We start from the raw sequence: 20656 nt of genomic DNA, 5'->3' as shown, positions 1-20656 counted from the left end.
GCACATTTATTTTTTTGACCTTTCTACCCCTTTAAATGTTCCATAAAGTGACAGATATCACGTGGATACTTCCCATGTGCTGTTTAATGACAGATGAACAGCCTCAAATGTTCCAGACTACTCTATGCTCTAGAATGAAAAGGAACTCACATTTACATTTGGCATCCAAAATGAAAGAAAAAAAAACAAACCTTCAAGGTGTCTAACTCTACTTACATTTGACATTTTTTATCTTAGTATGATTTAATAATCCTGATTAATTGAGAGTGTATTTGATATTTAAGACACTCTGTTAAATTGTTCCATATAGCTAATATTTCAAAAGCTATTTTTTTAAACTGATTTACCTGTGCTTAACCCCTGGCACCATTTGAGACATAGTTATTACGTCACATAGTACTTTGCCAAGCGTACTGTGTTGACATATAATCGTATTTTAACAAAAGGCTCTATTTCTGTTTAAATGGAATGATAGCAAAAATGCTAAAAATGCCTGGTAGCAAAATGGTTAATAAATCAACTTTTTCTGTGGGAATTGTCCCTATCGGCCAGTGAGAAATATATATCAGCTGTACATAAATATGCACTTTAAGCATCTTTACTTAAAATGCTAAATCCCCTGAAAGTTGTGCAGTATATCTGTAAAAAGCTGACAAGAAAATATCATATGAGCATCTCAATGAAAAAATGGATACTTTACCTTAACATATCCTCAGCTCACCAGAGTAAGTTCTTCTTTCAAATATTACTATGTTGAGGTAATCTAAAATGTATCAAGCAGGCAAGATTGTCAGAATTGAATCAAAAGTAAAATTAATTTGGTGCAGACCCTTGAACAGTTATTTGCTCCGTAAGAGAGAAAAATGTGTGATAATACACGCACTCAAAAAGACAGGGGAAGCAGAACTCTCAATTTATATAGCTTTATTTAGTACAAAAAAAAAAAAAGATTTAAAAACTGCCATTTTTGTAGCACCTTACAAGTGAACACAAAATTACATTGATACAAAAAAAGATAAAATGTATGTACATAAATGCTATATAAGCACTGCAAAGGCAACGCAGTGCTAATAATTATAGAAGGGCGATAATGAGCCGAAACCAGAGATCGTGTGCCCGAACATTATTTCAACCATTTATACATCTACGCCTTTGGAGTCAGGCTAAGTATCTAATGCCAATGCACACTCTGCTCCTCCTCACGATAGCGCTACAGCCAAAATCGGCCCAGCACTGTGATGACTAAATAAAGCTATATAAATTGTTAAGAGTGGTGCATCCCCTCTATTTTTTAGTGTGTGTATTATCACACACTCTTCCATCTTAAGTTCCTCTTTCATCAACTCTTATTTATGGTCATCTGAATGGTTTATTAAAAAACAGTCAATCAGCATCATCAGTGCCAAGTTAACATTTTGCTTTACAGTGATCTTAAGGGATTTTACCATAATCTTCCAATATTTTTTAGTAAACTTCCTTAAAAGTGAATGTAAATTTTCATGAATGAGTGACCGATTTTTAAAAATACTATTAAAAACAGGGGCACTTTGATTCATGAAAGTTTACATTGCAGCGGTTTTGTTAAAATGCTTACCTTTTTCTTCTTCCAAGCCGGACCAGCGATCCTCCTGCCCGCAGCTCCTCTGTACATATGTCAGAAATGACAAATCCGGCTTCCTCTAATCATGGCTTCCCCCCAGAGCAAACATTTCCTGAGGCCACGTTGTGATTGGAGGAAGCCGGTTTTGTCATTGCTGTGCTAAGTACAGCATGAGAAGCGGGCGGGGGATCGCTGGTCCGGCTTGCAAGAAAAAAAGGGTAAGTATTTTAACAAAAACTCTGCAATGTTAACTTTCATGAAGTGCCCCTGTTTTTAATAGTATTTTTAAAAAACAGGCACTCATTCACAGGGCCGCCATCAGGGGGTGACAGGGGTGACTCCTGTCAGGGGCCCAATGAGCCAGGGGGGCCCCATGAGGCAAGAACTAAATTTTTTTTTTAATTTTGGCAGCCACCAGTGGGTACTACAGCAGAGTGCTAATTGATCATGGGAAATGTTATTACAAGTAGTAAAGTATTAGCATTTGAGAGGATTTCTTAGTGTGCACTAAACCACTATGCTCAGTGTGAGACAGACTTGGCACTTTGTACAGTGTGTGCCTGAGTCAGACGGCAGATCACTTTCATTTGAAGAGGAGGTAGGACTTACTTAGCAAATGTTTTTTATTTCTTTGTGCAATTTTGGATTGTAACTTCAGTGTGGTAGTAGTTGTATGGTGGGGCCAGGGGTCCATAAAAACATTCTTTCTTTAGCAGCAGTGTATTTATGATTATTTGACAATGCTGTAGAAATTCTATATTTAAAACCATGCAGAAATGTCTCCTCCTCATTACACAAATGGTAGATGCCCTTTTGGCAGATATGATTATATATATATATATATATATATATATATATATATAAATTCCAGTTTACTGCCCCTTTATGCAAGGACTTTCCAGATGCAAGGAGGCATTTTATCTAAGATTTTTACATCTGCATAAAATTTTATATTCTCAGACTAAGATTGCTCAATGTTTGAAATGAGACAGGTTAACTTAAAACTGTTCAGTTTACACTACAGCTGACTTAATTTTGAAATACATACCAACAAGCCTAAATCCTGCATTTAACCATATCTAATGGTATGAGTACCACAGCTTATGGTCCCACCAAGACCATATAGAGTACAGCATTTTTAAAATCCATAAGTACAGCTGACAGATGGGAAAATTTGTATGCTATATTTGAAGTGGTGCTTTTGGTTGGGGAAAATGGGAAAAAAAAAAAACATGTCAACCTTTTAAAGGTACTTTTCTTCATCTAGCCATCTACCCAGCTCATTAATGTACAATTTTGAATTCACAGAATTATTTTTGTTTGCACATTTACAAATATGATTCTTTAAAAAGTGAAGCATTTTTTTTTATCATGCATGTCACACACTGTTGATTTAGGGGATGCAAGGTGCATAAATGTTTCCTCCTGTGAGTGTATGTGTTTATGTCTTTGTGCTTTGGTTTGTGTCTCTATGTGTATGTATTTTTTTATCTGTGGGTCTCTCTGTGAGGGTGTGTGTGTATGTCTTTGTGCATTTTCTGTGGATGTCTGTGAGGGTGTGTGTATATGTCGTTGAGCTTTTTCTATGGGTGTTTCTGTGAGGGTGTTTGTGTGTATGTATGTATGTCTGTGTTTTCTGTGGATGTCTCAGTGAGGATGTGTATGTATGTCTTTCTGTGTTTTTCATGTGGTTGTCTCTGTGTGTGTGTGTGTGTGTATATGTCTTTGTGTGTTTTCTGAGGCTGTCTCTGTCTGCGTTTCCTTGGGTGTATGTGCAAGTTTGAGTTTGTGTGTGTGTGTCCATTGTCTGTTCCTTTTTAGGACATTTTGACCTTACTGCTAATTATTCACATCTTTCTACAGACTTTGAGACTAACAAGACCTTTCCGGAAGTAACCACTCCACCATTTAACCTTTAAATTATTGTTTAGGCAGTTCAGGGCCCTTCCTTTCAGCCACAGCATGGTGTTGTCATAATTAAGTTATCTTCCTTTACAAAAAGATAATCAGAACTCCATATTTTGTTTTCTAAATCTCCTTTTTTTTTTTACAAAACTGTAGTTCACCTCATTACTTGTCAGGTCAATGTAAACAAGTGCTAAGTGTCTGTTTGGGTTTCTGTGTCTGAGTGTGTTTCTTTGCGTGTCTGCTAGAGTGTCTATATGTGAATCCTTATGTGTGAGTGTGTTTGTGTGTTTCAGTGTATGAGTGTGTCTGTGTGTGTGTGTGTATGTTACTACCTTTACAACATTTCCAAGTTTAAATAGGCAATTGAGAATAAAGTGCATATACGTTTTAGTCACTTGGTCAAAAATTGCACATGTCAAAGGAGGGGGGGCCCTGATCAATGGTTGAGTCAGGGGACCCAAAATTTCTAGTGGCGGCCCTGCTCATTCATGAAAAGTTACATTCACTTTAAACTAAGTAGAGAAATAACATGACTGTTCCAGCACATGCCAGATGCACGCTTCATTGCAAGTCCTGGGACTAGCATCCTGAATGGCAGCATAAGGTCTTTTTACAATAGGATGTGGCTGCTGAGGAAATTTTGAGATAAAAATGTCTTACTTTCTCTCTGTTTTTTTGTAATAGAGATTTTCATGCAATATTTTCTAGTCAGAATTTTAAAGATTTACTGCACCACTTTCTAGAGATTCAACATTTGGGTAACATGTCTAACTATTTTTCATGAAGAAAAAAAAAAAAATCTTTTAACACTGCTTGTCTTTTATATACAAAAAAAAAACAAAAAAAAAAAAAAAAAAACAGTATTATATAAATTATATCGTTAAGCAAAGATTCACGCAAAATACAAACAAAGCCTATTTTGACTATAATATTTCTAATTGACCTAACTCGTGATAATGCGACTAAACGTACAGACGAGATTACATTTACGGCGCAGGCTTCAGTGCAAGTGCTGCAACCAGCGCCATCTGTAATTTCACCTTGCACATCGGGGTATTACATATTAAGGTGCCGGCAGTTCATAAAGTGCCGTAAGTCGGATAAACTAGTGATGACCAGAAATGAGCGTAAATACAAATTTCTGGAGCACTTTAGAAACTTCCGGCGCCTACGAATAATAAAAAAAGATAATCTCCGGCCTCCCAAAAATAAACCTGACACTTAAAACCCCTTTTTCTGCCATTAAACCCACATCAGAACTAATAAAAGTATTAACCCCTAAACAGACAACCCCCCCACAACGCAATATGCTTAATTAAACTATTAACCGCTATATCCACCATCAAGCCCACACCGCAAGTAATAACTAAAGTATTAACCCCTAAATCCACCAACCCCAACATCGCAAACTACCTAATAAAACTATTAACCCCTAACCCGCCATACCGACAATGCAATGCTAATAAATCTATTAACCCCTAAACCGCCAAAGCCCACAAGACAAATAATTAAATCACTAAGCCCCCTAACCTAACACCCCCTAAATTAACCCAAAATTACCTACATTAAAAAATACTAAAGTTACTAACTATTAAAATAAAAAAACTAACATTACTTAAAAAAAAAAAAACAACTAAGTTTAAATTAATCTAAAATTACGGAAAATTTAAAAAAAAATCTAATATTACAGAATATAATAAACAAATTATCAAAAATTAAACCTAATCCCTATTAAAATAAAAAGTTAAAATAGCTCTTTTACATTAAAAATAAACAAAGTCCCCCCTAACAGTAAAACCCCCCACCCACCAAACCCCACAAAATAAAAAACCTAACACTATAAAACCTAAACTACCCATTGCCCTAAAAAGGGCATTTGTATGGGCATTGCCCTTAAAAGGACCTTTTACGAAGTGCACATCCCTAATCTAAATAAAATTAAAAATGTAAAAAAACAAACATAAGTCTAACCCCCAGGTTGGTACTCACGGTTCCTGAAGTCCGGCGGAAAAGGTCCTGTTCCAGGAGGTGAAGTCTTCTTCCAGGAACAATCTAGCGTGGAGCGTAGGGCAGAGCTGTAGACCGCAGAGCTGAAGACCGGCGACCCTGGAACTGAAGACCGGAAATCACGAATCGTGGAGGATCCTCTTCGGACGATCTCCGCCATACACTGAATAGTGAATTCAAGGTACGTGATTAAAGATGGCGTCCCTTGAATTCCTATTGGCTGATTTGATTCTTCAAATTCAAATCAGCCAATAGAATGAGAGCTACTGAAATCCTATTGGCTGATTTGAATAGCCAATAGAATTTCAGTAGCTCTCATCTTATTGGCTGATTTGAATTTGAAGAATCAAATCAGCCAATAGGAATTCAAGGGACGCCATCTTTGATCGCGTACCTTGAATTCATTATTCAGTGTATGGCGGTGGTCGTACGAAGAGGATCCTTCACACTCCATGGCTCCACGGTCGCCGGTCTTCAGTTCCAGGGTCGCCGGTCTTCAGCTCCGCCCTGTGCCTGATTGTTCCTGGAAGAAGAAAGAAGGAGGTAATTTATTTATTTTTAATTTAGATTAGGGATGGGCACTTCGTAAAATAGCAAAATGCTTTGTGGGTTCATGACTGATTACAGTTAACAGTTTTATTAGGTAGTTTGCGATGTTGGGGTTGGCGGATTTAGGGGTTAATACTTTAATTATTACTTGCGGTGTGGGTTTGATGGCGTATATAGGGGTTAATATACGTTATTAGTTATTGCGGTGGGGGATTGTGGTTGACAGGTAGATAGATATTGCCCATGCGTTAGTTTTATATTTTCAGGTAGTTAAGGGAGTTACGGTGCTCCCATACTCAGGGCAAGGCTTGCTGCGGCTGCCTTTGTGTGGTGAGGTGAAAATGGAATAAAAATTCTCCATTTTTGCCACGTAAGTCCTTGTGCTGAATATTTGATACCGATTTGCGACGTGGTCCCACGTTAGCTTATGGGAGTAAAAATTGCGGCCGATGGGTGAAATATACGTGCCGCATTGATATGCAGCGCTGTATATTGGATACCAAAACTGTGTAAAAAAACGGTGGCGGCTTCTGCGGGCGATGCCGCACATGTAATGGAGCCCTAAGTATTGAGAATGCAAAAGGAAATCAGACAAAGTTGCACTGGGGTTCACTAAAATAATATAAATCTCAAAAAGAAAAAAAAAGCCAGTTTCCTCTTATCTAGTGGAGCTTATTCACAAATATTACATTTCTGTGAACCATTTACAGAGAAAGCTTAGAATTATTCCACACTGGAGTAAACGCTTAGTTTAAAAAACAAAAAAACTCACCAGCAATATCCCACAGCTGAAGTCGGACTGTAACGGAGTCAGACCACTGTACAATCTTCAAGGCAAAATCCACTGGAAAATGATTCACCAAAACAAAGAAAACAGATAACATAATCAGAACATTGTTATAACATTGCTCCTGGTTTATCAAGATTGTGAACAAAACCTTAAAGGGACAGTCAACACCAGAATTTTTGTTGTTTTAAAAGATAGATAATCCCTTTATTACCCATTCCCCAGTTTTGCATAACCAACATAGTTATAATAATATACTTTTTACCTCTGTGATTAACTTGTGTCTAAGCATCTTCTGACAGCCCCCTGATCACATGACATTTTATTTATTATCTATTGACTTTCAATTTAGCCAATTAGTGCAGTGTCTGCCACAATCCACGGGCGTGCTCACAATGTTATCTATAGGGTTTACCTGAACTAGCTCTCCCCTGCTGTGAAAAGCAAATACAAAAACATGTGATTAGAGGCGGCCTTCAAGGGCTTAGAAATTATCATATGAGCCTTCCTAAGTCTAGCTTTCAACTAAGAATACCAAAATAACAAAGCAAAATTGGTGATAAAAGTAAATTGGAAAGTTGTTTAAAATTACATGCCCTATTTGAAACATGAAAGTTTTTTTTGGACTTGACTGTCCCTTTAAGAGACAGTGTACTGCAGAGTATAAAATTATATATATATATATATATATATATATATATATATATATATACACACACACACATATATACACACACACGCACACACATACATACATACACACACTACTGTGCGAAAGTCTTAGGCCCCCATTAAATTTGTTGTTTTAGCAATGGTATAATGACTATATATATATATAATTATTTCTCAGTCTCTTTATTAGAATACAACCAGAAAATACAGGATATTTCTATGCAGTATTAAAAAAATAATTTTGCATTAGCAAGGCCATTCTCAAAGGGAAATCAGCAAATAAACTGGATACTCAAAATGTGGTATTCAAGCTGTTATAAAGACATTTTAAGAATAAGTAGAGGTCAAGGACAAACAAACAAAAAAAAAAAGGAGGACTGGAAGGCTAAGAAAACTTTCAAAATATGAGAAGTTTCTCAAAGTTTCTTCTTTGAGAGACCGGAAGAAGTCCAGCAAGGACCTGGCTCAGCATCTGGCAGCTTCATCTGAATGAAAAGTGCCCCTTCTAGAAAGCACCCGATTGGGAAGAGTTTTATTTTTCAGCATGATAACAATCCCAAGCACAGTGCTAATGCAGTGAGATCATATTTGGAGAGAAAAACAGCTGATAAAACACTGACAGTCATGGACTGGCCTCCACAGACCTGAATATTATAGAGGCAGTATGGGATCACATGGACAGAGAAAGAAATAAAAGAAAACCTAATTCAAATGAAGACATCTGTGAAGTGCTGAAAGAAGCCTGGTATAATATACCAGAAGATAACTTCAGAAAACGTCAGGTCAGTCTCTCCAAAAGAGTTTAAGATGTGTTTAGTGCCAAGGGAGGTCACACTAAATACTGACTTTTGCTTGAAGAAGCAATTTTGTTCTGAAAATTGTGTTTTTTTATATATTTTGTGTACATATTTCCTGTATTTTCTGTTTGTATCTTAATAAAGAGACCAGTCTAGTATTTTGGAGCTGAACTGACCTGTATAGGCAGGATCAGACTGATATACTTCAGGAAAGTTCTCCCCCATAAAAGCACAATTGGGCAAAAAGCGGTTGTTCTCGGGTGGCAATTTTGAATAAGTTATTGAGCTATTCTTCGTTCAGGGTTGAGCACTTCTACTTGTTAATAAATATAATATATATTGGGAACACAATAAAGCGGAGAGAAAAAACCCATAGTAAATGATCCCTTTAAGATATCCAATCATCAGTACAACTGATTAATAAAATTGACACAAGCAGTAACATGTATATGGAATAATAAAATGCACTAATTAATTAGATTGTGTTAGGTATTAAATACATAGTTATCAAGGAACATAAATACATAAATAACACATATCTAAACAGACAGGTAAAGTCATGTTTGGGAACTGCAAAACACAAAGGGCCAGATTACAAGTGGAGCACTAAATATCGCTTTCTTGAAAGCTAATGTGCGCTGGTATTACAGGTTGAAAGCATTGCGCTCACGAAAGTGCTCTTCCATAGGTTCAAATGGGAGCCTCATGTCTCACGGCATGAGGACTCGTGCAGCAGAGAGGGTAAGTAGCTCAGCGATGGCAGCAATTTGTAAATGTATATTATTATTAGTAATTATATATATATATATATTTTTTTTTTTTTATTTTTTTTTTTTTTTTTTACACACACATATTAACAGAGAAATATATATGTATAAGCATATACAGATAAATTTACTGGGAACACACAGTTTTTCTAACACCCCACACCTGTCAACTTCAAAGCCCGAAAACTGCCTAAGTGCCATTTTCTGTTTTGTTTTTTTATTAAAAAACAAACAAACTATAATGCCCTGTATTTTGAGAGCATTTGGGGCACTTTTAGAAAAAATAACCAGAAATCTAGGGGTTGATTTAGCAAGCAGCGGATGCTGCATCGATGCCCCATCTATCTGGTCTGCCAGAAACGGAATGCTCCTTAACTTTGTGGCGGACTTAAATCAACTCGATCTGATACGATCAGGATGATTGACGGCCCCTGCTAGCTTGGGCGGCATTGCACAAGCGAGGTCGACCTATGGTAAATCTGCCACCTAAACTATGGTGGTTACCTCGAGCTTGCAATTGCAATAACCAGCCACTTTTAATGGCTGGTTATTTATCACGCGCCAGCAAATTGGCAAATTTGCTTGTGTACAGGCATGCAATAATTTAGCGCTCCACTTGTAATCTAGCCCAGAGTTTCTTAGCAACACGTGGCCAGTGATCCAATTAAGACGGGCATATACACATAGCTGCCATGCCCTGCTGCTGAACAAAAACTTGGTTATGTGTTTTACCTCTTTGCATGTGATAAAATAACAGGCTCTATCAAATAAAGGGGCAGCGTTCTCCAAAGAAACGTTTGCAATCCAGGTGGCATTATGAAGTAGCCGGATGGGGACAGTGTAATACTTTTTGCAATATTATAACAACATAATTTATGTAAGAACTTACCTGATAAATTCATTTCTTTCATATTAGCAAGAGTCCATGAGCTAGTGACGTATGGGATATACATTCCTACCAGGAGGGGCAAAGTTTCCCAAACCTCAAAATGCCTATAAATACAGCCCTCACCACAACCACAAATCAGTTTAACGCATAGCCAAGAAGTGGGGTGATAAGATAAAAGTGCGAAAGCATAAAAAATAAGGAATTGGAATAATTGTGCTTTATACAAAAAAATCATAACCACCACAAAAAAGGGTGGGCCTCATGGACTCTTGCTAATATGAAAGAAATGAATTTATCAGGTAAGTTCTTACATAAATTATGTTTTCTTTCATGTAATTAGCAAGAGTCCATGAGCTAGTGACGTATGGGATAATGACTACCCAAGATGTGGATCTTCCACGCAAGAGTCACTAGAGAGGGAAAGATAAAATAAAGACAGCCAATTCCGCTGAAAAAAATCCACACCCAAAATAAAGTTTAAACCTTATAATGAAAAAAACTGAAATTATAAGCAGAAGAATCAAACTGAAACAGCTGCCTGAAGTACTTTTCTACCAAAAACTGCTTCAGAAGAAGAAAACACATCAAAATGGTAGAATTTAGTAAAAGTATGCAAAGAAGACCAAGTTGCTGCTTTGCAAATCTGATCAACCGAAGCTTCATTCCTAAATGCCCAGGAAGTAGACACTGACCTAGTAGAATGAGCTGTAATCTTTTGAGGCGGAGTTTTACCCGACTCTACATAAGCATGATGAATTAAAGATTTCAACCAAGATGCCAAAGAAATGGCAGAGGCCTTCTGACCTTTTCTAGAACCGGAAAAGATAACAAATAGACTAGAAGTCTTTCGGAAATTCTTAGTAGCTTCAACATAATATTTCAAAGCTCTAACTACATCCAAAGAATGCAATGATCTCTCCTTAGAATTCTTAGGATTAGGACACAATGAAGGAACCACAATTTCTCTACTAATGTTGTTAGAATTCACAACCTTAAGTAAAAATTTAAAAGAGGTTTGCAACACCGCCTTATCCTGATGAAAAATCAGAAAAAGGAGACTCACAAGAAAGAGCAGATAATTCAGAAACTCTTCTGGCAGATGAGATGGCCAAAAGGAACAAAACTTTCCAAGAAAGTAATTTAATGTCCAATGAATGCATAGGTTCAAACGGAGGAGCTTGAAGAGCCCCCAGAACCAAATTCAAACTCCAAGGAGGAGAAATTGACTTAATGACAGGTTTTATACGAACCAAAGCTTGTACAAAACAATGAATATCAGGAAGATTAGCAATCTTTCTGTGAAAAAGAACAGAAAGAGCAGAGATTTGTCCTTTCAAGGAACTTGCAGACAAACCTTTATCTAAACCATCCTGAAGAAACTGTAAAATTCTCGGAATTCTAAAAGAATGCCAGGAAAAATGATGAGAAAGACACCAAGAAATGTAAGTCTTCCAAACTCGATAATATATCTTCCTAGATACAGATTTACGAGCCTGTAACATAGTATTAATCACAGAGTCAGAGAAACCTCTTTGACTAAGAATCAAGCGTTCAATCTCCATACCTTTAAATTTAAGGATTTGAGATCCTGATGGAAAAAAGGACCTTGTGACAGAAGGTCTGGTCTTAACGGAAGAGTCCACGGTTGGCAAGAGGCCATCCGGACAAGATCCGCATACCAAAACCTGTGAGGCCATGCTGGAGCCACCAGCAGAACAAACGAGCATTCCTTCAGAATCTTGGAGATTACTCTTGGAAGAAGAACTAGCGGCGGAAAGATATAGGCAGGATGATACTTCCAAGGAAGTGACAATGCATCCACTGCTTCCGCCTGAGGATCCCTGGATCTGGACAAATACCTGGGAAGTTTCTTGTTTAGATGAGAAGCCATCAGATCTATTTCTGGAAGTCCCCACATTTGAACAATCTGAAGAAATACCTCTGGGTGAAGAGACCATTCGCCCGGATGTAACGTTTGGCGACTGAGATAATCCGCTTCCCAATTGTCTATACCTGGGATATGAACCGCAGAGATTAGACAGGAGCTGGATTCCGCCCATACCAGTATTCAAGATACTTCTTTCATAGCCAGAGGACTGTGAGTCCCTCCTTGATGATTGATGTATGCCACAGTTGCGACATTGTCTGTCTGAAAACAAATGAACGATTCTCTCTTTAGAAGAGGCCATGACTGAAGAGCTCTGAAAATTGCACGGAGTTCCAAAATATTGATTGGTAATCTCACCTCCTGAGATTCCCAAACCCCTTGTGCTGTCAGAGACCCCCAAACAGCTCCCCAACCTGTCAGACTTGCATCTGTTGAAATTACAGTCCAGATCGGAAGAACAAAAGAAGCCCCCTGAACTAAACGATGGTGATCTGTCCACCACGTCAGAGAGTGTCGTACAATCGGTTTTAAAGATATTAATTGAGATATCTTTGTGTAATCCCTGCACCACTGGTTCAGCATACAGAGCTGAAGAGGTCGCATGTGAAAACGAGCAAAGGGGATCGCGTCCGATGCAGCAGTCATAAGACCTAGAATTTCCATGCATAAGGCTACCAAAGGGAATAATTGTGACTGAAGGTTTAGACAAGCTGAGATCAATTTTAGACGTCTCTTGTCTGTCAGAGACAGAGTCATGGACACTGAATCTATCTGGAAACCTAAAAAGGTTACCCTTGTCTGAGGAATCAATGAACTCTTTGGTAAATTGATCCTCCAACCATGATCTTGAAGAAACAACACAAGTCGATTCGTATGAGATTCTGCTAAATGTGAAGACTGAGCAAGTACCAAGATATCGTCCAAATAAGGAAATACCACAATACCCTGTTCTCTGATTACAGACAGAAGGGCACCGAGAACCTTTGTAAAAATTCTTGGAGCTGTTGCTAGGCCAAACGGCAGAGCCACAAACTGGTAATGCTTGTCTAGGAAAGAGAATCTCAGAAACTGATAGTGATCTGGATGAATCGGAATATGCAGATATGCATCCTGTAAATCTATTGTGGACATATAATGCCCTTGCTGAACAAAAGGCAGGATAGTCCTTACAGTTACCATTTTGAATGTTGGTATCCTTACATAACGATTCAATATTTTTAGATCCAGAACTGGTCTGAAGGAATTCTCCTTCTTTGGTACAATGAAGAGATTTGAATGAAACCCCAGCCCCTGTTCCAGAACTGGAACTGCCATAATTACTCCAGCCAACTCTAGATCTGAAACACATTTCAGAAATGCTTGAGCCTTCGCTGGATTTACTGGGACACGGGAAAGAAAAAATCTCTTTGCAGGAGGCCTCATCTTGAAGCCAATTCTGTACCCTTCTGAAACAATGTTCTGAATCCAAAGATTGTGAATTGAATTGATCCAAATTTCTTTGAAAAAACGTAATCTGCCCCCTACCAGCTGGGCTGGAATGAGGGCTGCACCTTCATGTGGACTTGGGAGCTGGCTTTGGTTTTCTAAAAGGCTTGGATTTATTCCAGACTGGAGATGGTTTCCAAACTGATACCGCTCCTGTGGATGAAGGATCAGGCTTTTGTTCCTTATTGTGACGAAAGGAACGAAAACGATTATTAGACCTAAATTTACCTTTAGATTTTTTATCCTGTGGTAAAAAAGGTCCTTTCCCTCCATTAACAGTTGAGATAATAGAATCCAACTGAGAACCAAATAATTTATTACCCTGGAAAGAAAGGGAAAGCAAAGTTGACTTGGAAGACATATCAGCATTCCAAGTTTTAAGCCATAAAGCTCTTCTAGCTAAAATCAACTCTAATAATATCAAAGATGGCATCACAAATAAAGTTATTAGCATGTTGAAGAAGATTAACAATGCTATGAGAATTATGATCTGTTACTTGTTGCGCTAAAGCTTCTAACCAAAAGGTTGAAGCTGCAGCAACATCCGCTAAAGATATAGCAGGTCTAAGAAGATTACCTGAACATAAGTAAGCTTTTCTTAGAAAGGATTCAATTTTCCTATCTAAAGGATCCTTAAAGGAAGTACTATCTGCCGTAGGAATAGTAGTACGCTTAGCAAGAGTAGAGACAGCCCCATCAACCTTAGGGATTTTGTCCCAAAACTCTAATCTGTCAGATGGCACAGGATATAATTGCTTAAAACGTTTAGAAGGAGTAAATGAATTACCCAAATTATTCCATTCCCTGGAGATTACTTCAGAAATAGCATCAGGGACAGGAAAAACTTCTGGAATAACTACAGGAGATTTAAAAACCTTATCTAAACGTTTAGATTTAGTATCAAGAGGACCAGAATCCTCTATTTCTAATGCAATTAAGACTTCTTTAAGTAAAGAACGAATAAATTCCATTTTGAATAAATATGAAGATTTATCAGCATCAACCTCTGAGACAGAATCCTCTGAACCAGAGGAACCATTATCAGAATCAGAATGATGATGTTCATTTAAAAATTCATCTGAAAAATGAGAAGTTTTAAAAGACCTTTTACGTTTACTAGAAGGAGGAATAACAGACATAGCCTTCTTAATGGATTTAGAAACAAAATCTCTTATGTTAACAGGAACACTCTGAGTATTAGATGTTGACGGAACAGCAACAGGTAATGTAACATTACTAAAGGAAATATTATCTGCATTAACAAGTTTGTCATGACATTCATTACAAACAACAGCTGCAGGAACAGATACCACAAGTTTACAGCAGATACACTTAAAGGGACATTCAACACCCGCTATAACATAATTTCATGTTGTGTAAACAGAATCCAAAATCCGCCTGCACCACATCCCTGCCTTGTTTCTATATATAACGTCCAAGTAATCCTCATCGTTATAGCTTACCGTACTAACAAAATATGGCCGCCTAACTCCTCCCATTCATGCTTCTTCCCCATCACACATCCCCTTCAGGCACGTTCATGTTATTTTCAGATGACGCTCTTCCTACGTCATCGCGCATGCGCATTTATTACAAACCGAGCGCGATCGCAATTACAAGAGCTGTAGGAGTCTTCTATTGCACACTCCTAGATATCAGTGCTAATACGCATGCGCTAAGGTCCGTGAACACGCTTTAATTTTCAGTCCGAGGAATGGATCATGATTGGCTGATCCTTTCAAAAAGAAGGTCCCTACGTAACGGTGGGGGGAGTTAGGCAGCCATATTTAGTTAGTACGGTAAGCTATAACAATGAGGATTACTTGGACGTTATATATAGAAACAAAACAGGGATGTGGTGCAGGCGAATTTTGGATTCAGTTTACACAACATGAAATTATGTTCTAGCAGGTGTTGAATGTCCCTTTAACTTTGGTAGATCCAGCACCAGGCAGAGATTTTCCAGTAGTATCTTCTGACTCAGTGTCAATCTGGGACATCTTGCAATATGTAATAGAAAAAACAACATATAAAGAAAAATTTATCAAATTCCTTAAATGACAGTTTCAGGAATGGGAAAAAATGCCAGTGAACAAGCTTCTAGCAACCAGAAGCAATAAATAATGAGACTTAAATAATGTGGAGACAATAGTGACGCCCATATTTTTTAGCGCCAAAAAAGACGCCCACATTATTTGGCGCCTAAATGCTTTTAGCGCCAAAAATGACGCCACATCCGGAACGCCGACACTTTTGGCGCAAAAAAACGTCAAAAATGACGCAACTTCCGGCGACACGTATGACGCCGGAAACAGAAAAAAAGTTTTTGCGCCAAAGCAATGTCTGCCAAGAATGACGCAATAAAATGAAGCATTTTCAGCCCCCGCGAGCCTAACAGCCCACAGGGAAAAAAATCAAATTTTAAGGTAAGAAAAAAATTGATTTATTCATATGCATTATCCCAAATATGAAACTGACTGTCTGAAATAAGGAATGTTGAACATCCTGAGTCAAGGCAAATAAATGTTTGAATACATATATTTAGAACTTTATATAAAAGTGCCCAACCATAGCTTAGAGTGTCACAGAAAATAAGACTTACTTACCCCAGGACACTCATCTACATGTAGTAGAAAGCCAAACCAGTACTGAAACGAGAATCAGTAGAGGTAATGGTATATATAAGAGTATATCGTCGATCTGAAAAGGGAGGTAAGAGATGAATCTCTACGACCGATAACAGAGAACCTATGAAATAGACCCCGTAGAAGGAGATCATTGAATTCAAATAGGCAATACTATCCTCACATCCCTCTGACATTCACTGCACGCTGAGAGGAAAACCGGGCTCCAACCTGCTGCGGAGCGCATATCAACGTAGAATCTAGCACAAACTTACTTCACCACCTCCAGGAGGCAAAGTTTGTAAAACTGATTTGTGGGTGTGGTGAGGGGTGTATTTATAGGCATTTTGAGGTTTGGGAAACTTTGCCCCTCCTGGTAGGAATGTATATCCCATACGTTACTAGCTCATGGACTCTTGCTAATTACATGAAAGAAATTATTGTTTATGAAGGTTACTATCCAAAGCACAAACTGAATAATTTAACTTAAAGGGACATGAAACCCACATTTTTTCTTTCATGATTTAGAAAGAGAATGTCATTTTAAACATCTTTCAAATTTACTTCTATTATCTAATTTGTTTTATTCTCTTGATATTCTTTGCGTAAAAGCATATCTAGATATGCTCAGTAGCTGCCGATTGGTTGCTACTAAGGATATCTAAAAAATTAATCAAAATAAATAATAGAAGTAAATTGTAATGTTGTTTAAATTTGTATTCTCTATCTGAATCATGAAAGAAAGATTTTGGGTTTAGTGGCTCTTTAAGATGGTTTTTAAAGGAACAGTGTATTGTAAAATTTCCCCTTAATGTGTTTCCAACTATTTGTTATACAAGCAACATATTATAAAATATATTAGAATTTACTTCCTTGGGTTAATTTTTTGTATATTAAATAGTTGGTTTTGTTCTTTGACATCACAACCCTTTAAAATGGGATGGTCTTGCAAGGAAATCAGTTCTCCTTATTTTATAACTTTCTATACTCACAAATGATTCTTTATCTTATTTCAGTCTATATACAAAAGCCCAATATTTAGGGCAATATTTATCATAAGGTGAATGCCTTGATCGATTGCAGGCTCATTCATTTGAGTCTGCATCTGATATTTATAAAGCAGTGGTTGAAACCGCAGCTTCATAAACCCTCTCTCCAACTTGGATTTTGCGTATGAATAACACCCTGGATTCATTTGACCAGGGTGATTGACAAGCCCTACTCTCATGCAATTGGTTGCACAAGCGTAGGGGGGGGGGCAGCATTCCACAATCTGCAATGGAATGCGAACAGGTTCACAACATGTGAATCCTGTCCGCAGAATTATACATTTTGCCCTTAGAGATAACCCTTGAAAATTAAAATTGTATTACTTATCTCGCCTACTTCCTATTTGAAGCATACATTCTTTTGCTGGCTATTCTACAACAAATATTTTAAATGTTCAGTATAGGTGGGGATGCCACAGGCAAAAGCAGCTATTTATAAAGAAAAAAAAAAAAAAAGGTAAGAGTTATTTGTAAATAATTAAACCCCAAAAAAAATTCTTTCATGATTCAGATAGAAAGGTGCTTAAAATTGCCAGCTCTAATTTACTTCTATTATCAATTTTTCTTTGTTCTTTTGGTATCTTTTGTTGAAAAGCAGGGACGTAAGTGTAGGAGCCGGCCTATTTCTGGAGCCCTATATGGCAGCAGTTTTGCAAGAAAGTTACAGCACTCGTAATCTGGCCATAAATAAGTACTGAGAAGAACACAGATTACATTTTAATGCAAAAATAAAAATTATCTAAATAGTGGCCAACTATATGAGGTAAATCATTTAAATTCTTTGAGTTATAACTATATTTAATATACATTAGAGCTATGATTTCTTATATCAGCGCTGCCCAAACATACATGTTTAAAGGGACATTAAAGGGACAGTAATGCCCCCCCAAAAAAACTTTCATTATTCAAATAGAGCATGTAATTTTAAAACAACTTTGCAATTTACTTTTATCACCAATTTTGCTTTGTTATCTTGGTATTCTTAGTTGAAAGCTAAACCTAGGAGGTTTATATGGTAATTTCTTAGACCTTGAAGGCCGCCTTTAATCTAAATACATTTTGACAGCTTTTCACCACTAGAGAGCGTTAGTTCATGTGTTTCATATAGATACCATTGAGCTCATGCACGTGAAGTTACTGAGGAGTAAGCACAGATTGGCTAAAATCCAAGTCTGTCAAAATAACTGAAATAAGGGGGCAGTCTGCAGAGGCTTAGATACAAGGTAATCACAGAAGTAAAATGTGTATTATTATAACTGTGTTGGTTATGCAAAACTGGGGAATGGGTAATTAAGGGATTATCTACCTTTTAAAACAAAAATTCTGGTGTTGACTGTCCCTTTAAAATAAAAAAAATTATTTATACATTCGCAAACTTTTTACTGCATTGCAAAAGATCGGCATAGAAATTATATGTTTTTTTTAGAAAATATGATTTGATTTGCAGTCCAAAAACACTTCCATTCAAAAGCCTCTTGAACAAATATAAGCACGCTCCTGCACATATATAGCCAATTACTCTGCAGCATGTAGTAGTGCCATGGTTCTGCATTCCACAGTTTGCACTCTACCGTCTTTGAGGAAATGCATTCCAATTTTTATATTAAAAAACAATATTTTTCTTTCATGATTTGGATAGAGCATAGATTTTTAAACAAGTTTCAAATTTACTTATGTTATCAATTTAGCTTCATTCTCTTGACAACCTTTGTTGAAAGAGTAGCAGTCCACTACTGGGCGTTAGCTGAACACATCTGGTGGGCCAATTATATGAGGGATATATGTGCAGTCACCAATCAGAAGCTAGCTCCCAGCGGTGCAATGCTGCTTCTGCGTCTACCTAGGTATGCCTTTTTTTTTTTTTTTTTACGCTGGATACCAAGAGAATGAAGCAAATTAGACAATAGAAGTAAAGTGGAAAGTTGTTTAAAATTGCATGCTCTATCCAAATCATGAAGAAAAATAAAATTACTTTACTATTCCTTAAAGGGAGATTAACCCCCCAAAAAAAATTTAATAATTCAGATAGAGAATGCAATTTTAAACAACATTCCAATTTACTTCTATTATCTAATTTGCTTCATTCTTTATATATCCTTTTTTGAATAAATAACAATGCACAAAGGTGAGCCAATCACACAAGGCATCTATGGGAAGCCACCAATCAGCAGCTACTGAGCCTATCTAGATTTGTTTTTTTAGCAAAGGATATCAAGAGAATAAAGCAAATTAGACAATAGAAGTAAAATTAGAAAGTTGTTTAAAATTGCTTGCTCTTTCTAAATCATAAAAAGAAAAACATTTCAGTTTCATGTCCCTTTAAAGTTTACTAATTGCCTATGTGCCGCAGCCTCTAATTAGATGTAAAATACAGGTGAGTTGGGCCGGCAGGCTAACTAGATACATTTATGTTAAAAAATACAAAAAACAACATATGCAATATAGATATTAAACGTTGTGCATAAATTACAGGTCTCTTTTTTACACTACATTTGTTTTGAGTCACAGAATGTACTGTAAACTAGACATTCTTTCTTCTAAATTGTTTTGCTGGGATGTCATCGGCTGTGGAGATTAAATAAGAAAAATATGCAGTGAATAAATACATAATATATATTATATAGAGAATGGTTGAGAAACTAGAAGTAAAAAAAAGTTACTGAGATTTTTCCTGCTTTAAAAAAAAAAAATCACATGATTTTACAGAGTGTCATCCAAATGTTACAGCAGTCAAATGACAAGCTATTAGTCATTTAAATCACATTTTCACGTTCACCCTTTATTTTTGAAGTTAAAAAAAAAAATATTTTCTTTTGTAAAGGAAAATCAAACAGAACACACACGTATGTATGTATGTATGTATGTATGTATGTATGTATGTATGTATATATATATATATATATATACACATATACATACTTTTGGTGAATTCTCTTCATAAAGAAAAATTGCCAGTATTGATTTGTTTTCTGAAACTGAGAGAATATAAAGACACTTTGTGCTTAAAGAGATAGTTGTTGGCATTTAATGTTTGAGGAAACATAATATAAATTTTTATATTTTAAAAGGGGTATGAACATCAAAATAAAACTTACTTGATTAAAATTAGAGAATGCATTTAAAAAAAATAAAAATAAAAAAAAAACACTTTCCAATTTACTTTGTTCTCTTGGTATGCTTTGTTGAAATGCAGAGTTCATTGTTTATGAGTCTGATTGGATGATAGCTTCTAGTATTATGTAGTGTGGAACTATGCAAATTAACCCCTTAGTGACCAGAGCACTTTTCCATTTTCTGTCCGTTTGGGACCAAGGCTATTTTTACATTTTTGCGGTGTTTGTGTTTAGCTGTAATTTTCTTCTTACTCATTTACTGTACCCACACATATTATATACCGTTTTTCTCGCCATTAAATGGACTTTCTAAAGATACCATTATTTTCATCATATCTTATAATTTACTATAAAAAAAATTATAAAATATGAGGAAAAAATGGAAAAAAAACACACTTTTTCTAACTTTGACCCCCAAAATCTGTTACATATCTAAAACCACCAAAAAACACCCATGCTAAATAGTTTCTAAATTTTGTCCTGAGTTTAGAAATACCCAATGTTTACATGTTCTTTGCTTT

The 20656-nt window shown here is 36.6% G+C and overlaps 1 protein-coding gene across 2 annotated transcripts in view; it reads right to left on the bottom strand.

Moving 5' to 3' along the window:
* Positions 1–20656, bottom strand: part of RAB29 (RAB29, member RAS oncogene family) — a 176541-nt gene that overhangs the window by 141676 nt on the left and 14209 nt on the right. For both annotated transcript variants that reach the window (XM_053706607.1, XM_053706608.1), the window contains exon 2: positions 6837–6908. In XM_053706607.1, coding sequence (XP_053562582.1) covers positions 6837–6908 — 72 coding nt within the window. The remainder of the gene's footprint in view (positions 1–6836; positions 6909–20656) is intronic.

The sequence above is a fragment of the Bombina bombina genome, chromosome 3 (genome assembly GCF_027579735.1).
Source record: "Bombina bombina isolate aBomBom1 chromosome 3, aBomBom1.pri, whole genome shotgun sequence".
NCBI classification, from domain to species: domain Eukaryota; kingdom Metazoa; phylum Chordata; class Amphibia; order Anura; family Bombinatoridae; genus Bombina; species Bombina bombina.
This window is presented reverse-complemented; position numbering and strand designations above follow the sequence as displayed.